We start from the raw sequence: 23,105 nt of genomic DNA, 5'->3' as shown, positions 1-23,105 counted from the left end.
TCTATTAAAACAGTTCTCTCCAAATCCACTAACAAAAAACCCAATGGCTTTTCTTTCTCTCCTCATTCTCCTTGACCTCTTGGTGATATATGACATGAGCTATCTTATTCCTTCATGATGCCCTCTCTCTCGCCTTCTGTAAACTACATTCTCAAGTTCTCTTCCTTTAGTATCTCTCATTACTGTTCCTCCTCTGTGCCCTTGTTTATTTTCTTCATCCTCTTCCACTGTAATACAGATTTCTCCTACAGTTGTCCTGGTACTCTTTTATGCTCTGATGCCTTCAATTATAACCTCTATGGAGATAACTCCTAAATCTGTATCTCTGACCTATCTGTTTTTTATTACCAATTGTGAGCTGGATAGGTCTACCTGAATATTATACTAGAACCTTACAACATTGTAAAGATAAAGAGCTTTGAAATACTTAGGAAAGCAGATCAACATATGCTCTCCACCACCAGGTGACAGATTCAGAGTTACACCATTTGCATGCTAAAGACATTCCCTAGGAACTTATTTCTGTGTCCCTACTCCATTTCCATGATTCTCTGTAAATAATTCTATGTCAGTGAGACCACTCTAAAAAGAAGAATGAAACAGGAATGGAAAAATAAACCTTAAGAGACAAAGAAAGCAACATTGATACAGAAGAGGTGTGGGACAGGGGGAAATAAAACACAAAACTTGGGACTTTGTCCCTAATAATACAATGAATCATAGTTGCTGAATGAATTGTAATGCCTTTTCTCAAAAAGTCACATAATTAGATTCACCAGACTCAACTTTGGCCCACACTTCTACACCAATATTAGATACTTAAGGCATAAGGAGTCTGGCCTTAGAACATCAATTATATACAAATGCTGCTAACATTTATTTATAGTACTTCCATTATTTTTCTGATTCCATTTTACTGATTCTAAGCCATTCCGAGTTGTTTATGTCAGAAGCTGCCAATCACAGCCTCTACTCCCCATCTCAAAAATCCTCCTAGCAAACTCCACCCCAATCCTCCCAACCATGGTAAAGGCCAGTCCTTTAAGAAACTTGACTTTAAGTTAGCTTAGCTTTCTTTACCTTTGTGTTTTTTCTGCTTTACCATAACCTATAATTGTGGACTTATCAATAGTCTATATTAATTGTATGCTTATGAAGCAGTTATATATGCCAAAATATTTTGACTGAATTTCTTGCTAAATTGCCCATTAACTAAAATGTGATCCCCAAATCATTACTTCTTAGAAACAACCATCTCACCTTTTTCATAGGTTGCACCCCATCCTGATATCCAGCATAACTGAGTGGGTTCAAACATCATTCCTGGGTTAGGCAAACACACTGGTCTTATTTTTTCTGTTTTAAAATAAGAGCATAAAATATGATAGTCCATTCTCACATTTGTGAAATGGTCTGAAGAAAGACCATTTCTTCCACTGCTTTTTCTCGAAGAAATACAACTGGGCACCACAAGAGTGTCACCATCCTCTAAGATGAACAAATTTTACCAGAATATATAAGCCTATAATCACCACAAGGAAAGGGACCATGTCTTATCTAAGCTTTTTTATTTTCCCCAGTACCTAATATAAGCTCTGCACATAGTAAGCATTTGATGTCTGTTGAATGACTAATGAAAAAAAAATTCCAAGTTCATACCTCCACTGTCACATCCCTATTTCCAGTAGGAAATAACAGAATAACAACAAAGCAAAGTACATAAGAAGGCTGGGGATATTTTTCCCTGTCCTTGTTACAAATTATATTATATATTAGGACTGTTTCTAAAAGCACACAATGAGAAGTCCAAATAGCTTCAAATTAGCTTCAAAATAATATTTCCTATACTCTGGCTTCATGATTTTAGTTGAATGTATGCTTTATATGGAATTAGAGGACACGGTTTAAAATAGCCACTTTGCCATATAACCTGTGACAACCTCCCTGGGCTTCAGTTTCTTCATTTGTAAAATGAGGAGATTGAAGTAGATGGCCTGCCAGGTCCCTACCAGCTCTAAATCCATGATCCTATGACTCTGTTGCCTTTGCATCTTTGTGAAAACAGGTAAGAGTTAGATGAAATACAATATCCACATCTCATGTGCCTGGAATATTCTCCCTCATAAACTATGCCTTAATCTCTAGCTTCCATTAAGGCTCAGTGCAGTCCTTTCTGGGTCTCCCTAGATGCTAGTGACTTTCCCTTTATAGTTACCTTCCATCTACTCTGAATGTATTGTATGTGTACCAGTTTATGGGTATGCTGTTCCCTTCATTAGAATGTAAGCTTCTTAAAAGCAGGGAATGTATTTGCTTTTTTCTTTGTATTATTCAGCACATAACACAATCCCTGGCACATAGTACTAACTTAATGAATGAAGGACTGGGGGAATCCCATAACCATAGCAATGTTAAGGTCATTCTTTCAGGTGATGTCAGAAAGACAACTGAAATTATCAACTGCTATTTAGGAGTGGGGGGAAGGGGAGGGTTTTCTCCTTGCAAAATCCATCTTAAATTTTTTCCTATGAACAGAAAACTTTCTTTAATTTTTTTGAGATTTATTCAAAATATTCTTTCCACTAAATTATTATATCCCATAAAGTAGACAAGAGTAAATACATACCATTAAATACGAATGGTGTTTGCAACTTCATTAGAGCAATATCATTGTTCTTAGTTTCAGAATCATAACTTGGATGAGAAATTATTTTTTGCACTTTATATCCACTTCCATAGAACATCACAGACTGCCTCAAAATTCCTGCAAATGCTGTCCAATACCGGGGATTGGAAAGAGGTCTGAAAAAAATGAATCAAGGGCATCTTGAGCATAGTGACTCTAAACACTAATCTGAATATCTTTAAAAAAAACCACATATATAAGAACCAAATGACTTCTAACCATAACAAACCAGCATATGTTACCACAGACTGCTATTGCCTATATAACAACAGAGAGGGCTACATACAAGGAGAATGTAGAAGATGGACAATGGGGGCTAAAAATTGAAAAAACAAATCTTGACTATTACAACTATTATTTACACCTTACTATAAATTTCAGAAATTTAGAGCATTTCAATCTGTAATCTTATCAATATCCTGCCTAAGTGTTATTCTCCTCTCTTAGTTTTGTTTTGTATGTGGTTTTTTTATTATTCTTTATTTGGTTTATTTTTAAAATGGAGACCATAAAGTTTTAGTATGATCACTATCAGTGGAATTTCAAATATAAAGGTTATTCTACTTGACCTCAGGAATTAAGACCAATGGGTAGAAGTTTTAGAATGGTAGATTTCAAATCAGTATAAGGAACTATATAAAAAATTAAATGGAAAAAGTAATTTCCCTATACCTGTAGATCTTTAAGAAAAGAGTAGATGACTACTTGTCAGAGTTGCTATGATAATTATAATGATGATGATGATGATGATGATGATAACAACTAACAAAATTTATCAGACACTCAAAGGTTTGCAAAGTACTTCATTTCAAACCTATGATGCCTTTCAATACCAGATTCTAGGAACTTAGGATATTAATAGATTACATTTATTGTAATGGATAGAGACCTACCTCAAAGCCAGTAAGATCTTCAACCAAGTCCGCTTTTGATGCATACCAGTTGTATGACACTGGCCAAGCCACTTAATCTCATCCTGTTCTAGGTATTTATCTAAGACCACACAGGGCAGAGTAGGTGCTGGCCTGCTTTGGTAAAGGAGTACTTCATACCAATGAAATCACAAGTCCAATTTTTTCCCTGTCTACACTGATTCCAATTGCTCAACTAAAAATATCCATCAGCATATTTTTCCTTCTCTTAGAAAAGCCCAATTGAATAAACATGTAGGATGATAAAACTTGAAGGAGCATTAGATAATCAATGTCCAACCCCATTATTTTACAGATGAGAAAACTGAGGACCCAAGAGATCAAGTCTACCTAAAGCTCCAGGAGTCACAGCAAAAAGAACAGTAGAAAACAAAATGACTTTTACCTAAATAAGACGGAAAATATTCAGATAATTTGGAAGGGTTTAGATTAGTGAAATGGGCCAGAATTGAATTCAAGGAGGAGAAATTTGGTAGAAATTGAAGAAAATGTGAAGAACAATCTCCAGGTCTTAATTCTATTTTCTGGATGAGAGAGGAACAGGATGATGGGTGATGGGAGAAAAAGGATCAAAGATGGTTGAGAAGTAGGAACCAAAGAGGGAGTTATGGAAGTAAAAAAGAACTTGGCAAGAAAAAGCACAGTAAGCAAAAGGAAAAAAAAAAGATAAATGGAATGAGTAGAAGGTGAAGCCAATTCAGAGTGGATTGGTGGGTGGGATAAGGGGAAAGTGAAGATGCTGAGTTGGTATGGGATTGTTGAGATCAAGAAAAGAAAGTTTACTGGGGTGGTCAAGTTATTTAGAGACGATAACTAGCTGTAAAAGTTTAATCCAAGTCCTTAGGGAAGAGATTTAAACATTTACAACTATTTAAAACAAATTAATCACACAAAAACCACACCTAGTATGGAAAATAGGGGAAACTGTGCAATGTCTTTTATCAAGAATGCTGTGCTTGTATTTTTTAAAGTACTATGGATGTATTTTGTTTTTTACATTTACAGATTACATCTACTTCATGAGAGGTCTCTGATAACAAAGTAAAACAGTTAAATAAAACTAATAATACTTCATCTGAAAGTACATGAAACATTTCCATCTGTAGCATCCCTTTCTGCCTCTCTTTTTTTTTCAGTTAAGAGGTATCTATTTTCTCTCCCTCCCATTCCCACCCTCACACCAATTGAAAAAAAAAATAAAAACAAATTTATTGCAGTAAATATACACAGTCAACCAAAACATTCTCTCAAAGGCTATTTACAAAAAAAAAAATCTCATTTTGCATTATAAATCCATCATCTGTAATGGATGGCGTGTTTCAGTCTAATGGACTGATGTGAAATTATTAGTCATTTGACTTCCTCCAATTAACTTATTTGGAACATTTAAAAAAAAATACGGCTATACATAGATCAGGTTTCTTCCCTTGGGACCTGTTTTTTTCACATATAAAGACTATTTATCCATTAGGGATTGGCTATTTTTATTATAAATTTTAATCAGTTCTTAATCACTCTTGGAAATAAGACCTTTAGCCCAAAGGGCTATAAAACTGTGCATACCCTTTGTTCAGCAATACCACTTCTAGGTCTGTATCCCAAAGAGATCATAAAAATGGGAAAAGGACCCACACGTACAAAATATTTATAGTAGATCTTTGTGTGATGGTAAAAAAAAATTGGAAATTGAGGGGTTGCCCATCAGTTGGGGAATAGCTGAACAAGTTGTGGTATATGAATATAATAAAATACTATTGTTCCATAAGAAATGATGAGCATGCATCTGGAAAGACTTACATGAACTGATGCTGAGTGAAGTGAGCAAAACCAGAAGCAACACTGTACACAGTAATAGCAATATTGTTCAATTACCAACTTTGATAGACTTAGCTCTTCTCAGCAATGCAATGATCTAAGACAATTCCAAAAGACCCGTGATGGAAAATGCTATCCATATCCACATCCAGAGAAAGAATTATGGAGTCTGAATGCAATTGAAGCATACCATTTTCTCTTTTTTGTTGTTTTTTTCTTTCTCATGGTTTTTTCCCACTGATTTTGATTCTTCTTTACAATGTGACTAATGTGGAAATATGTTTAATATAATTGTACATGTATGTATTATATCAGATTGCATGCTATCTTAGAGAAGAGAGGGGAGAAAATTTAGTACTCAAAATCTTATAAAACTGAATGCTGAAAGCCAAAAACAAATAATTAATTTAAAAAAAAGAAATAAGACCTTTATCAGAGAAATTTAATGCAAAGATTTTTCCCAAATAATTTTTCCCTTTAAAAGTTTGTGCAAAAACTTAAAAAATGTTATACAATCAAAATTATCCATTTTTTTCCTTCTCATGATCAAGAATTTTTATCCTATTCATTGATCTGACGGTAATTTTTTTTCTAACTTTTTCTAATTTGTTTATGATATGACATTTAATATTGGAGACACTTTGTATATTTGTAAGATATTAGAATAAATCTTATTTCTTCTATACTACTGTCCAATTTTCCCATAAGATTTTGTCAAAAAGTGACTCTTTAATCTATAAAGTAGGGCCTTTGTATTTAACAAGTATTAGTGCTAAGCACTTTACTAAGGATTTGGGATTCAAATAATGGCAAAAACAGTCCCTGCCTGCCCTCAAGAAGCTCACACTCTAATGGGGGAGACAACATGCAAAAAAGACACAGCTTATAAGATTGTTTTTATTAAAGTATTAAGTAAAACAATGTTTTAAAAAGGCAGATGGGGATTTCTGTATAATCTAAGGAGAGAATAAATAGGAGATCCTTTGAGGGTAGCATGGGTCTTTATCAAGGTAGTTGTTTAATAATGATGCAATTTAAAATAAATTTTTTAAATTCCATTTAAAATTATTAAGGATATATAAAATATTTTCCAATACATAAATAAAATATACACAATGCAGCCAAAAACAACTATTTACACAAATAAAAACAGGCCTAAATAATTGGTAAAATATTAAGTACTAATGGGTAGGATAAGCCAATATAATAAAAATGACAACATAACATACAATACTTTGCTTATTCAACACCATACCAATCAACTGATAACAGCTACCAAAGGAATACTTAACGTGGAAGAAAAAAAGGATCAAGAATCTCAAGATAAATTAATGAAAAGATACAGAAATGAAGGGAGAGCATAACAATGCCAAATCACAAATTATACTACACAGCAGTAATCATTAAAACAATTTGGTGCTGATTTTAAAAACAGATCAATAAATGAGTGGTCAGTCAGTCTATAAACATTTATTGATTACTATGTGCCAAGCATTGGGCAGCAAGGTGGTGCAGAACATAAAGCTCTGGCCCTGGAGTCAGGAGGACCAGAGTTCAAATCTGGCCTCAGACACTTATTAGCTGCCCTGAGCAAGTCATTTAACCCTGATTGCTTCAGTTCCTCATCTGTAATATGAGCCAGAAAAGGAAATGGAAAACCACTCCAGTGTCTTTGCCAAAAAAAATCCCAAATAAGGTCACAGAGAGTCTGACACAATTGAAATAACTCAACACTGACAACAATATGCCAAGCACTGTGCTAACTGTTGAGGATACAAAGAAATAAGTCCATGCCATCAAGGAGCCCACAGTCTAAGGAGAAGGACAACATTCAAACAACTATATACTAACAAATTACATATAGAATAAACTCAATAATCAATGGAAGGAAGGCACTAGAATTAAAGGGAACTGGGACAGGCTTCCCAAGAAAATCTTTATGTTTTTATTTTATATTTTGATTGCATGAAATTAAAAGAATTTCACACATACACACACACACACACACACACACACACAATATATACAGATAAAAAGAGAAGGAAAATACACTGGAAAAAATCATAGCAGCAAAATTTCTCTGACAAAAGTCTTGCTTTGATGAGTTTTTTTAAAAATTCAAATTTATAAGAAAAAAAATCCATTCCTTGATTAATAAAAATAATGATTTTGAACAGGCAGTTTTCAAAGAAATTTAAGCTGCCAAGAGTCATTTGAAAAAAATACAAATCCTCCAAATCACTAATAATTAGACAAATATGAATTAAAACAATTCAGGCTCTGGTTTCACTTCAAATCCATAAAACTAACAAAGTTGGCAAAGGAAAATGAGAGGTTTCAGGTGTTTGTGCTCTTTTCCTCCTCAAATTACCTTATATTTACTTCTCTGCCTATATGCTACATTTCCTCACCTCCAATAAAATGGTAAGTTCTCTGGGGCCTAAATTTTTTTTTTCATTTGTGAGTCTTACGGGCTCAATGAATGGTTGCTGAATTTCTAAATCCTTTCCAGCTCTATAATTTTATATCAGTCACTGAGCACTAAGGAAGGCCATTCTAAAGCTATAACAAGTTAAACAAACTCTTGAGGAAAAAATAAATAAAATAATTGAATTCACAAGTTTTGTTTCTTCCAGATCAAGTACAAAGCAAATTTCTCTTCCTTAAATACCTTAATGAGTATGAACACAACTTCAGCCAATCCAAGAATTACAGTTCTGATCCTCTTTTGACAATTCTGAGTGAACACACAGCTGAAACAGGGAGAGAAAGTGATGGGAATACAAGAGCTCCTCAGAATGACTGATTAAATACTTACTCTTCCACACAATGAGCTGCTGTTACAATCCACTCAGGAGTAATGATAGAACCACCACAGACATGGACACCTTGGACATGAAGGCTGACTTGCCATGGCCATTCCCCTGGAGCAGCATTTGTCCCACCTACAATCCTGTTCAATCGATTCACCTTTGTCATTGTGCCACATTCTAAAGGCAAAAATTAAAATATAAACCACCCAGTACATTTATGAACCTTAAGCACCAACAAAAACAGTTCCACAGACCTGACTGTGATTTTTCATAATAGCATTTTTGTTTTAGTAAAGATGAAGGTGGACAGATAGATTTATGTAACCTGTTTCCTTCTTTCAAACATTTGAAAAGCTAAAGAGAGAATGTTTAAAGGTATGGATCTACATCAGAGATTTACAAAGTGGGCAACACTGCCCCCTGGGAGGCTCTGGAATGATGGTGAGGGTAGTAGCCTCAGGTGCAATTGGGGGTGTTGAATAAAAATAAGGAGGTGATGGAAGCATAAGGAAAGAAGAGAAGAGAAGAAAAATTTGAAAAACATCCATAAGTTTCATCTGTTGTGTAATAGAATTAAAGTCGTAGTGATTACATTATTTTCCAAATAAACACATAAAATGCAAGTTATAGCCAATCAGTGGTCAAGTCTGCCAACAGGACTTAACAAGCAAGTGTTGTCAGGTAAGCATGGCACACACTGTTGGGATATCTAGCATGTATTGGCAGGAATATGTGTACGTAATGACTTGTTTACAATACAATACTATACAGTTACATGACACAATATTGCATTGTCAAAATTTCAATTCAGGAAAAAAACTCAAACTTACAATAAATTATTGAATTTAAGATGTGTCATTTTTTAAAAAAATATTTTACATTTTTTTAAATGATGCAAATTTCAAAAAAAAAAAGTTAAAGGGTTAAAGAAAGTAGATTTCCAGGAGGGTGCTGAGTAATTTGTTTTTTAAAAGGGGACAGTTGGTCAAATAAGTATGGGAACCTCTGATTTACATGAACAAGGAGGAGAGAATTCGGGATGAAATCAGAAAACAGCTCATAGTCCAGTTTTCTAGAATGCATCAGACATGAAAGGAAATAGTGTGAAATAAAGATAACAAAGTAGGTTGGAGTCAGATTGTAATAAGAACTTAAATTCCATGAGGAGTTTGTATTTTATCCTATAAATAATAGGGAATCAGTGAAGCTTTTATGAAAAAGTGACTTTTCACTTTGCCTGGAATAGGAATTGTGTGTTCACTCCATCTCTGACCTTCTTCTGACCTAAACCAATCTATTTCTTGGTCTGAAATAAAGCCATTACTACTTTCAATAGACATCCAATGAAAATACTGGCTTTGATGAATTTATTTATTGTGTATTTATTTATTGTTAAATATGACACCTGGACTTTTCAAAGCATGCAGAAAGCCCAAACTTGTGTGCTCAATGCTCTGTTCTTTGTTCTCTTACAGCTACCTGTTACTCAAACAAATAGATGGAATAAAGCTGAGTGTAAGTAACAGCCACATTGTTCGATGATTAACTTTGATAGACTCAGCTCTTCTCAGCAATGCAAGGATCTCAGACATCTCCAAAAGTCTCATGATGGAAAATGCTATCCACATCAAGAGAAATAACTGTGGAGTTTGAATGCAGATTAAAACATGCTATTTGCTATTTTTTTCTTCTGTTTTGTTTTGTTTCCTCTTTCTTGTGGTTCCAATTCTTCCTTACAACATGACTAATGTGAAAATATGTTTAAAAGAGCCTCTATCAGATTCCATGCCATCTTGGAGAGGGAGGGGAGAAAAATTTAAAACTCAAAAGCTTATGGGAATAAATGCTGACAACCAAAAATAAATAATTTTTAAAAATTAAATAAAAAAGCTGTGTATATCTCTCCTTACTACCTTTTCTCAATTATTTACCTTATCTCTGATTCAAGTATTTCAAGCTATTGCACTAAAATGCTTCAACTACGTCACAGAACATAAGGCTGTACTTTGTTGTGTCAAAGTTTTCCTTCTAGTCTATATCAGCTCGTAATCCAGCACCTGCTCAATCATCTTAATGACAATTCTTCTCTATGTGTACTAGAGAACGAGTGTGGAACCTACAAGGACCTCCATCACAGTATCTCAACAGTCTCTTGTGAACCCCATACGAAAAATACTAATATAAATGAATGACTGTGATTCTCTAGTACATTGTCTATCAGGCAAGCATCCACACTGTGGTAACTATTAACCCCCCAAGCCAGAGCTTCCTCATTCGTAAAATGGGAATACTGATTGTTGCATTATCAACCTTACAGAACAAACATCCACATTTCACAAATCCCAGAGCATAATAAAGTGTGAGGTGGTTTTTGTTGTTATTTGGTCAAGTCTGACTCTGTGACCTCATTTGAGATTTTCTTGGCAAAAGTGGTTTGCCATTTTCTTCTCTAGCTCATTTTACAGATGAGGAACTTAGGCAAAGAAGGTTAAATAACTTGCCCAGGGTCACACAGATAGTAAGTGTCTGGGGCCAGATTTGAATTCAACTCTTCCTGATTCCAGGATGATTCAAGGGTTAGCTCTTTATTCACTATGCCATCTTGCTGCCCTAAAATGTGAGGTATCATTTATTTCAAATGAGGTAACTCGTAGTAGGGCAAATCTCCTTGCTTTTTGCCTCCTAAATCCATTGTTCTTTGTATTACATTACAGTCTCTAAATGCTCCATCCTCTTAATTTTCAATTTGTGTTTGGGGTACCTCCATCCTTCCAGTCATCTAGATTCACAATCTCAGAGCCATCCTTCAGTCTTCCCTCATCTTCAACATTATCCCTATCCAATCAGTGGCCAATTCTTACCAATTCTACCTTGCCAATATCTCTTATCTACATTATTTCCACTCACACAGAGATCACTCTATTTCAACACTATCTCTTGCCTGGACTATAGAAACAGCCTACTAACTGGTATCTCTGTTTCTACCATCTTTCCCTCTTCCCCTCTATACTCCAGACTGCTACCAAAGTAATCTTCCTAAAGTAGATGTTTGACCACCTCACTCTTTTAACTCAAAAAAGGTACAGTGGCAAACTGCACCTGAGAGATGTTGGGTGTCTAGGATGCTGTTTCCCTTTGATCTTCTTTAATGCACAGACTGAAATTCTATGATTCAAGAGGGCTTCCTGAGTTGCTACTGATGCCTTACTTTCTAGGACTATTTTCAATTATGCTATTTTCCAATACATTATTTTGGTAGGAGAGTTTCTAAGAAGTATTAGATATAATTAGTATGACATTCTATCCCAGGAAAAAGAAAATTAAAAGTACTAACCTATGCATCGGAGAGATACCACCATTTTTGAGAAACAGACATTACTAGGGAAGAAGAACAAAAATGGTTGTTATAAATTATGAATATCATTTCCAGAATATTTAAGAAAATTGTTATCCTTTCAAATATTCTCTTTCTTAACTCTCAAGAATAAGCAAGATGAAATAGAAAAAAAATATTTCTCATTTATAAGAAATTACTCAAATGAAAGTACTAGGTTCTAGGGTCCTCTTGTACTATTCCTCAAAGAAGACATTTATTTTCAAGCAGTCGTGCTCATAATGTTGATGTCATTCCTAAATGTAAAGAATAAAATCAATCATTTTTCTTGGAGGAAAATAAAACACAATCAGAATTATATACTTGGGAGGCCAATATGCCTGCTTTCAGATGAGAAAGAATGACCAATTCCTCCATGCTGGGGAATAAGGAGAAGTAAAGAATTCTGTTTGAAGAAAGTAAGAAACTCTAAAATTTAATGAGATTAGTTTAACAGATATTATTTTAAAGTCACAGTAGATAGACTCTAGCTATATCAATGAGGGATGAATGTTGCATAACAATGGACTTGTGTAAAAAGATCTCTTTCAGTTTCTCTCCTCTCTTCTTTCCCTTCCCCTCCCTGAATTGATTTTTCTTGCCTGCAGAAACTGACTGTGTGACCAGGGTAGGCAGACACTCATAGCTTATAACTAGTCCACCAATTGTGCTTTGTTTGTTAGATGTGTAACCTAATAAATCAGGCTTTTATAAATGGACATACTAGGACATGTGCATATTACTTTCCACAAGGCTATGCTAGTCTTATTTATTTTCTGTGTAAGATAGAACTAGGAATCCAGATTGATACACAGCCCCACTCCCAAGTTTTCCACTCATCATAAAGGAGAATTAGGATACTTACCACCAAAAGCTAGCAACTGGCTAGCTAAAATCAGTAGTAACTCTCATAGAAACAAAATGAATTAGGGAGTAAATAAGGTTCATAAAAAGCAGAAAATGTTTTGTTTTATTTTTAAAGCCACATTCAAGAGGGAATACCCTTTTTGTTTGGAAAAAAAATTATCCTTCTCCTCATTAAGGACATACAACTTACAGAAATATAAAATTACTTCTTCCAAGTTAAGTAGGGCAATATCTATTTCAAAGCATATTAGGGCTTAAGGGAACTCAGTTCACCATCCTGGTTAAAAATTAACCAGGATAACTATAAGAACATAGATTTAGATCTGAAAGAGATCAGCTGTCATCTAGTCCAACCACCACATCTTACAAAGGAGGAAAATGAGGCCCAGAGAGGTGAACTGATTTTGCTGCCAATCTTGGAAATAAACCCAGAAACTTTAAGTCTGAATTCAGCAACTTTCTATTCTACCAAACCGTCCTTTGTACACTTGCCTTCTGGAGTTCTAGTTTCTTTACTGTAACAATAGCACACTTAAATTCACAACTTATTATGGTATTAACAATTTTAGAGCACTGAACCTGGAGTCGGGAAGACCTAAGTTCAAAATCTAGCCTCAGACACTTTCTAGCTATATGACCCTAGGCAAGTCACTTAACCTGTCTGCCTCAGTTTCCTCTTCTGTATAACAGGATAAATGTACCTACTTAGTAGGGCTGTTGTGAGGATCAAATGGAATAATAATTGTAAAACTCTTAGCACAGTGCTCAGCATGTAGTAGGTGCTATATAAATGCTAATTGTTATTATTATTACTAGTTGTGTGACCCTAGGCAAGTCACTTAATCTGTGTGCCTTAGTTTCTTTTTTCTGTAAACTGGGGATAATACCACTTACAAGGATCAAATGAGATACCTCTAAAGCTCTTAGCATAGTGTCAGACACATATTAAGTGGTATTTAAATATTACCCTTTTTTAGCTATTGTGAAAAGAATTTTTCCCTAGGCAAGGCAGAATACTGAAGAAGAAAGAGCACATGAATTTGGTTCAGATGATCTAAATTTAAGGTGTAAATCAGGGCCACTTAATAGCAAGAAGTCCTTTAGCAGGTCACTGAGCCTCATTTTCATCATTTGTGAAATGATAAAATTTCTATTATGTACAGTCAAACTCATAAGGCTGTTATATGGACTAAATGAATGTTTTAACGACTAAAGTATGATGATTGTGAAGCCCTTTATAAATGTGAATTATTTGGCCATTACTTAATTTGAAGAAGAGGCTTGACAGGGAGTAAGTGTAAATGTAAGATAAGCTAAAACAATTAAATGAATAGCTTCTCAGATCAGACCTAGTTAAACACCAATATTCTCCTAATAATCGGTTTATCCATAAAGGAAATTGCATCATACAATTTCTACATATTATTTTTTGCATTTCCTAGCTGTCCATACATGGCATTTTTCAAAGAAGAAAAAAAAACACTGTGGTAGAGGGTCTGTCTACCTGTTGTAGAGTTTTTCATACAAATCTACATTTCCAGCACTCAGGTTCAACTTCATATAGCTTGTGGCACCAATATCATCTGTTATTCCTCGACTAGAGAAAAAACTATTCCTGGAAAAAAAAATCAAATTCAGCATCAGTCTTCATCATAAGTAATCACATCTTCTTTTATCTCATAAAGCCTATTATATTGATACACTGAGTTAAAAAAAACAATCTCCTATCCAAAATCTTAAACACATAGTCATACACTCACTCTTCAAAACTTAAATCATAACCTAATTTCATCAGTCCCAAATGGGAAATAAGAGCTCTATAACTGTGGTGCTCCAGCAAAGAAAAGAAAAAAATTAATAATGTGTTGGTAAATAGATACACTGGTATATTCAAATCCTGAATTGCATATGTAACAAAATATACTTTTCTGATCAAAATCCCATAGAAATTTAACGATGATCATCTTAAAATTCAACTAAGTCTCTCTGTTTAGAGTCGGCATGTTTTTATTCATTTAAAAATACTTCACCAGGTAATAGCAAGTTTTGCACAGTATAAAGATTTGGTTTTGAAGACTTCTACATGGAAAAACTTTGCAGTATCCCAAAAGACTATGGGAAAACCTGGTTTAAAAAAAAAGAGGGAGAGGGGCAGCTAGGTGGTGCACTGAATAGAGCACCAGCCCTAGAATCAGGAGGACCTGAGTTCAAATCTGGTCTCAGACCAGACACTTGACACTTACTAGCTGTTTGACCGTAGGCAAGTCACTTAACCCCAATTGTCTAGCCAAGAAGAAAAGGGGGGGGGGAAGGAGTATAGCAAATATAACAGCATGTTTTTGTTCTTTAAGTTTGCATTCTGAATATGCACACATCGCCCATTCAAAACAGCATGAGGCCACGCAAAAAGTAAGAGGGTTTTCATATGCAGTCCCCAAAATTCCCACCCTGCCCCTAGGCTGCTTCATAAATGCATGGTCCCACATCTGCGCTTCTTTCCTTCTCAGTGGCTAGAGTTGAAAACCTAGAAATCCCACTGAAAACTCTATTTCTTTCCTTCAAAGTGGCTGCAGTTAGGAGTAGCAGAAGGTAATCAGAGCTGAAGCAAAATGAGCTGAACCAGAAAATAACTCAAATTGTAATGTTTCAAGTAAAAACAACACTATATTGTAAGGTACCAATTTTGTCTGGGAATAAGAGGAATCAGATGGGAGATGGGAAGTGAGGAAAGAGACAACTCTTTTCCCTCCTCATGCTTTAGCTATGGAGACCCCTGAGACCATTCCCCTATACTACATCCCCCACAAAGGTTAAGAGAGAAGCTCAAGTGAGAAATTAGGAGGGAGAAATTTTTGGATTGGGACTTTAAAACTGCCCATGAGCTATCTCTCTTTTTTTTTAAGGCAATTGGGATTAAGTGACTTGCCCAGGGTCACACAGCTAGTAAAGTGTCAAGTGTTTGGTCTGAGGCTGGATTTGAACTCGGGTCCTCCTGACTTCAGGACTGGGGTACTATCCACTGCACCACCTAGCTGCCCCCTTGAGCTATTTCATTTTGACTGGAGAAAGACACTGTCACAACCATTAGACTTCTTTCTTTTCCTTTCAAGGAATTGGAAATTACTTTGCCTAAGACTGCCTCCTTAAGCAGTCACTCAATCATTCTCAGATTTCTCTAATCACCTCTTCTGGCCACCTAAAGCTCCACAGAAATTGCCCTGCTCCCCATCTGGACACCTTCCATTCTTCCCCCCTTTCTCCTGCTTTCCAGTCACACACACACATGACCTATGACAAACTCTAACCAAGGTCAAAACCTTACCTGAATTCAGACCTCAGGAACTCGCACCCCATCTCAGGGATTCTAAACCACCAGATGCCATTGTTCAAACTCCATTCTCCAACCCTCATTTACTTCCATCCCTTTCAACCCCCACATTCAAAATCCAACTTTAAAACTACCCAATCTTTCCACTGTGTTCTGAGAACTACGTGATCCACAGGTAATAAACTAGCTTTCACTTCATATCTTTTCCCTTTCTTGCTCCTTTCATCTTCTTTCATTCACTGAGACTTCACTTCCTCCTGATGACGCAGCTTCCCTGCCTACCTTCCCAGTACTGTTGTATGCTCACTGAAACCCCAGATTCACTAGCTATGGTGAAGGAGTTGGAAGACTCCTTGCTCACCATTGCTACTTCCAGGCTCTCCTACTGTCATCTTTGGTAAAATTTTATTCAATTCATAATTATTACCCAATCAAGATTTTGGTGGTTATGATCTACAGACCTCAAGAGCAATCTCCTTCCTTCCTTGATGAATTAATGTCTGGTTTATGGTCTTGATCTTCTCCCTAACTCCAGCTATCGTACCAGGGGACTTCGACATCATATTGTTACTCCCTCAAACAATCTAACCTCCCAGTTCCTCATTTTACTCATCTCCTATGACCTTGTCCTCAACCCATCTCTGCCATATACAAAGATGACAAGATCATATTCTTGATCTTATCATCATCCACTAATATTCCACATCTATGTTGTGATTTTTAAAATTCCTTTTATTTGATCATAATCTATTACCATTCCACCTTTCCCTTAGCCTTGTAACTCCAAACCCTATTCTTTGTCTTCACTACAACTTCTAAATCCTCCTTCTAAATGCTGTGATCTTTTCCAGATGATCACCCTTGCACTGACTACTTTCTGTTTCCTTCTCCATCTTGAACCTTTGGTGAACCCACTGAACTCTATACTGTCCTTTTCTCAAGTCCCTTGCCTCTAACAAAAATCTTGTCCTAACCCCAGCCTTGGATTACTCCCCCCATCCAATACCTTCACTCTTTCTCATGTGATACTGGACAAAGCTAGTGAAAATCACACGCTATAAACATTGTGCTGACAAGCAGCAAGAATTAATTCATTTGAACCATCCTCTATACCAATCATATCAGTTTGATATGATTCTATACGGGTAGTGATTATAAGTTCTGTACATTAGGCCTCAGAGCTGTGAACTGCAGATTTTAAGTTCACTCACTTAATCATAGGAAGCCAACCAGAGGACCTCTACCCTTGTTTTCCCCTGTTATGGTGACCAAGTTCAGTGTGGCAGAGGTGACTCAATTAATTACATGGGAAGTCCCCCATTTTATTTTCCTACCTCCAGACCATTTTCTCTTGTCCAACATGAGGAAGTGACTATCTTATGACCACTTAGCGAGTGGAGATGCCCCATGCTTGCTAACATACCATTTCTAGCTAATGGATCATTTTTGGCACACTAAGCAAGGTCTATCAACCAAAGGGATTCTGTACTTTGTATAGCCCCTCTAGAATGTTCAAGTATGAAACTGATATCAAGCCTTATAAAAATAAAGCCCTGGGGTAGGAGCCAAGATGGTAGAGTAAAAGCAGGGATTCACCTAAGCTCTCACTCAAATCTCTTCAAATACCTCTAAAAAGTGACTCTGAACAAATTCTAGAGTGGCTCAAAGAGACAGAGTGAGGCAGATTTCCAGCCCAAGACAACCTGGAAGGTCGACAGGAAAGGTCTGTTACACTGGCTTGAGAGAGGAGCATCCAGCCTGCAGGGTGCAGTGCAGATCCAGCCTAAGCAAAGCCAGAGCAGGTCTGGGGGTACTGAATCACCAAGAGCAGTGGCAGTTTCCAGTTTTCTTAGCCCACAGAGACAACTTAGTAGGTCAGTGGGAGGGGCCTATCAGAATTGGGTGAGAGAGAAGCATAGTCCAGCGCAGGGCTGCATGGCATACCAATTCAACGCCAGCACCAGCAAACCAGAAACAGGCCTTGGGAGTGACTGAACCAGCACCAGTAGCGGCTGCTCCTGGAGCTATTATCCCACAGACTGAATGTTTGAAAGTCACCTTTTTAGACTTGCGGAAGCCAAGATGGTGGAATGAGCAATAAGTAGCTCTCACCCTCCCTTTTGACCTTGAAAAACCCAGAGAATATTGCCCCAGGAAAAATCCTGAAATAGTAGAGTCAACAGAAAGACTAGATATAAGTCTTTTAGCTCCTGTGGCTAGGGGAATTAATGGGAAAGGACCCTCTTGCTGTGGCTGAAGAGGACCACTATAGGAAAGGAAGCATCCCAGCAAGACAGTGGCAAGCCCCACCTCAGCAAACCAGTAACTAGGCCTCTACCCCTCCCCCCAGCACAAGGAGCCTGGGACAGTGCCCCCTGTGCCCCAGAAGCAAAGATCAACTTTAAAAGCCAGAAAAAAAGCAAACATGAGCAAAAACCGACATAGAAAAACAATGACCATAGAGAAGTATCTTGGTTACAGGGAAGATCGAAACACAAATTCAGGAGAGGATAACATTGTCAATACCCACATCTGAAACCTCAGAGGGGAATATGAACTGGTCTCAAGCCTGAAAAGCCTTCTTAGAAGAGCTCAAAGAGGATTTTAAAAGTTAAATAAGGGAGGTAGAAGAAAAATTGAACAATTCCTTTAAAAATACAGTTGACAAGATGGGGGCGGGGAAGTACACTAAATGAAATAACTCCCTAAAAAATAAAATGGGCCAAATGGAAAATAAAAATAAAGTCCTGGAAGAAGGGAGCGTCTCAAACTGTGAGGAAGATCTGAGATCTACTTCATTAGAGGAGTCCATGGGCCCTTTAGTAAAGTGACCTTGGCTCAGATCTCTGCCTCACTGGTCTTTCTTGCAGGCTGGGCACTTATAATCCCCACAAAGGCTTATAACAAATTTATGACACAAAATCTCAACTAAGACCTCACTGTTGAAAAGCAATTCTTTTACATCTCCCTAATTGATCTACTATTCCACTCACCACAGCAGCTCTTCCAAAACTTTTGTCCCTCCACAAAATTCCCCCAGCTGCTCTTCTGCACCCTCTCAGCTGAGAGCCTTGCCTCATATTTCACTGAAAAAACTGAGGTCATTCACTGAAAGCTCTCTCTTTTCCCCTGTTCCTCATCTAACATCAAAATGCCTTTTGCCAGTATTTCCTCCCCTGCTCTTGTCTCACATGAAGAGGTGGCCCTTCTTACCAAGGCAAGCCCCTCTACATGCACAAATGGTTCCATTCCATCCCATTTTCTTCAGTAGACTGACCTCATTATCACTACCATTCTTTCACTTATCTTCAATCTCTTCCTGTCTACTGGCTGCTTTTCTACTGCATACAAACATTCCCTTGTCTCACTCATCCTCAAACAAACTCTCACTTGATCTCCTTTCACTCCCACTAGGTATCATCCCATATCACTCCTTGCTTTTGTGGCCAAGATCCTTGAGAATGCATTCTGTAATTCATGCGTCCATTTTCTCTCCTCTCATTTTCTTCTTAACCCTTTACATTCCTTTTTCTGACCTCAAACCATGGAAACTGTTCTTTCCAAAGTTTGCAATGATATCTTAACTGACAAATCTAATAGCCTTTTCTGAATCCCCAGCCTTCTTCACCTCTCTGCAGCCATTAACACTGTCAATCATCAACTTCTTGTTGATATTGTCATGACATTACTCTTTCTTAGTTCTCCTCCTACCTAGCTAACCATTCCTTCTGTCTTCTTTGCTGGATCTTCATACACATCATATCCACTAATTATGAGTGTCCCTAAAGACTCTGGCCTAAGTTCTTTTTCTCTTTTCTCTCTATAACATTTTACTTATGATCTCATCAGTTCCTCCGGATTCAATCATCATCTGTATGCAGATGACAATCAGATCTACTTGTCTGACCTCTCTCCTGATGTCTAAACTGCATTTTCACTGCCTCTCAAACTGGATGTCATGTAAACATTATTTTATATTCAACATATACAAAAATGAACTCATTATCTTTCCCACCAAATCCTTCCTTCTTCTTAATTTCCATATTACTACCACAGGTACTGCTGCCCTCCCACTTACCCAGGCTCCCAACCTGGATCAAATACAAACTCCTTTGTTTGGCTTTTAAAGCCCTTCATAACCTGGCCCTTTCCTACTCTTCAGTCTTCTTGTATCTTATTTCCTCCACATACTCTTTGATCCAATAACACTGGCCTCCTTGCTCTTCTTCACACATAACACTCCCTCTCCTGACTGACCATTTTCATGGCTGTCCCACATACCTGGAACACTTCCTCTTCACATCTATCTTGCATCTTCTCTGGCTTTCTTCAAATCAAAGCTAAAGTTCCACCTTCTCCAAGAAGCCTATCTTAATCTTATTGCTTTCCCTGTAAAATTATCTGCAATTTATCCCACATATATCTTGTTTGTACATTGTTGTTTGCAATTAGATTGTGAGCTTCTTAAGACCATCAAAAAATTTGTTTTTGCTTTTCTTTGTATCACCAACACACAGCATAGTTCCCAGTACATATTAAATACTTAATAAATACTAGGTGATTGATTGAGTCAATGTAGAACTACAGTATACCTGGTCCAAAACCCCATTGACAAGGAAAAGCTAGAGAGAGCAAAGTGATAACTAAAACCACTCCAAAGAATCATTTGAGGGAGCAATGACAGATCCGGCCATGCTATGAAATTTCCAATTGTATAAGATTGTGTCAGCCTCCAGCATGCGCTCCCCTGCCTTTTATCATAGGGTTTCCAAAGCAGCCTTGATTAAGTTCTAAAATCAGCTATTCTTTCCCTTTATTCTTTTTCCATATGTGTAAGCTGTAGGGGAAAGAAGAAATCAATCATTTACAGAAGTTTTACCGCAGTCTGCTTTTCAAAAGCTTCATTAGTTTTATTATGCTACATTTTCATAGCTACCTTGTATTTTAAAAAGCACATGGTCATTAAAAAGCAAACCATCTAACTGCTGATGAATTGGGTCAATCAGTCATAAATATGAAAAGGCCCTCACACTTCCCCCACACACATACCACAAGCAAGATGAGGTTAGAGAGTAGGGATAAGAGCTTTTCCTGTTTTATTTTGTTTTGAAATCATTTGGAGGCATAGACATGGAACTCAAGGTTGGAGTGAGGAGGGCAAGACAGTGAAATCCTGTGACTTAATCACCTAGAATTTATTAAGTACTTAATTTGCACCAGGAACTATGCTAAGTGTTGGGGATACAAAGAAATCCTGTGAGGTACTATAAGGAAGATTGTAGGCTTTGGCAAAGCCTCCAAGATACCAGACATGGCCATGACTGGCCATGTTGTGGCCAAAATATATACCATACCCCTTAATTGAGAATTTAGTGCTTTCTATAGACTGGACAAAGCAACGGGATGAGTCAAGTGTGGGTAGATATAGATCTCCCTATAGCAAATCAACAGTCAGGACCACTCAAACTGTCTCAGATTTATTTTTTAAATCAGCAAAATGAACACATTGGCTACGTGTGACAACACTTAGAGTGTTCAATACTCACAGTCATCTTTTCAATGAAAGGAAGAATGGCAAATTTTCTCATCTTTCTTTGCTCAGGGGACAAGAGTCATTATACTCTGTGTGTGTGTGTGTGTGTGTGTGTGTGTGTGTGTGTGTGTCTACACATATATATATGACACATTATAAAAACAATATTTTGTTCTCTTCATTGTGGTCAACTGCATCATACTTCAGGTGTATGACCTTTTCTACTATTCTTGGCTTCTACAATTCACTGAAATTTGCAGGCATTGATTTCCCATGGACAACATAATAAAATGCCAATTCAACTTCATTTTTGGCCTCAGAATTCCTACTTTTTAAGAATTCTCTCTCATTATTTCCCTATAGAAATTCTCCATTGTAGCCAGGCTGATCTAACTCACCAGAACAGAACAAGCCTTTTCTATTTTTGTATTCCATATGCTATACTCTGTGTAATGGGTTGTACCATTATCCCAAACTTAAAGCTTGCCCATCAAGACCCAGTTCAAATCCCATTAATCCCATGAAACTTTCCCTGAATATGCTAATTCAGACAAATGATCTCTCTCTCTTTCACCTGAATGTAGCATTTGTCTGAACTGATCATTTGAGAATGGAATATGGCCCAGACTTTGACTGTTTTTTACTGTTGGGCACATGTCCAATTTCCCTGTTTAAAACAAAAGTTACTGAGGGCTGAGACCATAAAAAAGATATTGTTAGATGTCAGCAGTGAGAGAAATGATAATTTTTCTATAATATTAATAACCAATTATTAAATTAGGATTAAGGGTTTTTTTCCTTTCTATTTCCTCATTCAGGGACTAACCCTTGTAGGTCATTCAGCCAGCCTCTGAAGGACAAGGCTGACAATGAGATTGGCCCAATGCTCAGGGTGCCCACTCAATGATCTTGAGTAGATCCCACCCAAATAGGGGACCTTACTTCTATTTAGAATGATCTACAGAATCTAATCTAGGTGCATTCCAGCCCTAAACCACTATATCCCTCCATTGCAGTCTAGGGGAACTCAGTTCATTAAGGAGAAAATCAACCAGAGTAGTCTGGATAGAGATGGATTCCTTCATCCAGACTGCTGAAGGAGGCTGAGTCTCATGATCAAGTCAAGTTCTCAGTGGGAGGAACTGAAGATTTTTAGCCCATCTCCTCATTAATATGTCCACTCTCTCATTAATTGCTCACCAATCAGGGTTTTCACCTTTCAGGGGCATCTTCTTTTCCAAACATATTTAAGCATTCAGGGATCTCCATGGCTTTGTCTTTGGAAACCACTGACCATCAGTCTACTGATTATCAGCTAGCCTAATTAATAAACTGATTATTAATTACCCAGAAACTGACTCTAGCTTTTAATTCATGTCAGTTGTATGCACAAGAACAGGTAATTAATGAATACTTCAGAGAATCTCAGAACTGGAAAGAATGCTCAAATAAGGCAGTGTGGCACAGAGAAACACTAGCCCTGTAGTCAGAGAACCTGGTAGGTCATCTGGTAGGACCCAGCAGTTCTATCTCTATGCTTATTGTCTGTGTGACATTGAGCAAGTCATTTAACCTCCCTAGCCCTCACCTTTAAAACAAAGGGGTTGAACTAGATGGCTTTTAAGGTGCTTTCCAGCTCTATATTTATAATCCCATGACCCAAGTCCAGCCCCTACACTACATGAACAGTAATCCTCTCTACATCATCCTGATAATAGGTAATCTAGTTTTTGCTCGTCCAATAAGCAAAATAAATGC

The 23,105-nt window shown here is 36.9% G+C and overlaps 1 protein-coding gene across 1 annotated transcript in view; it reads right to left on the bottom strand.

Annotated features, from left to right (window-relative positions):
- TMPRSS2 (transmembrane serine protease 2) overlaps positions 1–23,105 on the bottom strand; it is a 99,173-nt gene that overhangs the window by 18,087 nt on the left and 57,981 nt on the right. The window contains exons 8-12 of the mRNA XM_020976261.1: positions 13,991–14,101; positions 11,581–11,624; positions 8,252–8,423; positions 2,627–2,802; positions 1,261–1,356 (exon numbers count right to left, since the gene is read on the bottom strand). Coding sequence (XP_020831920.1) covers positions 1,261–1,356; positions 2,627–2,802; positions 8,252–8,423; positions 11,581–11,624; positions 13,991–14,101 — 599 coding nt within the window. The remainder of the gene's footprint in view (positions 1–1,260; positions 1,357–2,626; positions 2,803–8,251; positions 8,424–11,580; positions 11,625–13,990; positions 14,102–23,105) is intronic.

The sequence above is a fragment of the Phascolarctos cinereus genome, unplaced genomic scaffold (genome assembly GCF_003287225.1).
Source record: "Phascolarctos cinereus isolate Bilbo 61053 unplaced genomic scaffold, phaCin_HiC Scaffold_726;HRSCAF=1367, whole genome shotgun sequence".
In the NCBI taxonomy this organism is placed as follows: domain Eukaryota; kingdom Metazoa; phylum Chordata; class Mammalia; order Diprotodontia; family Phascolarctidae; genus Phascolarctos; species Phascolarctos cinereus.
This window is presented reverse-complemented; position numbering and strand designations above follow the sequence as displayed.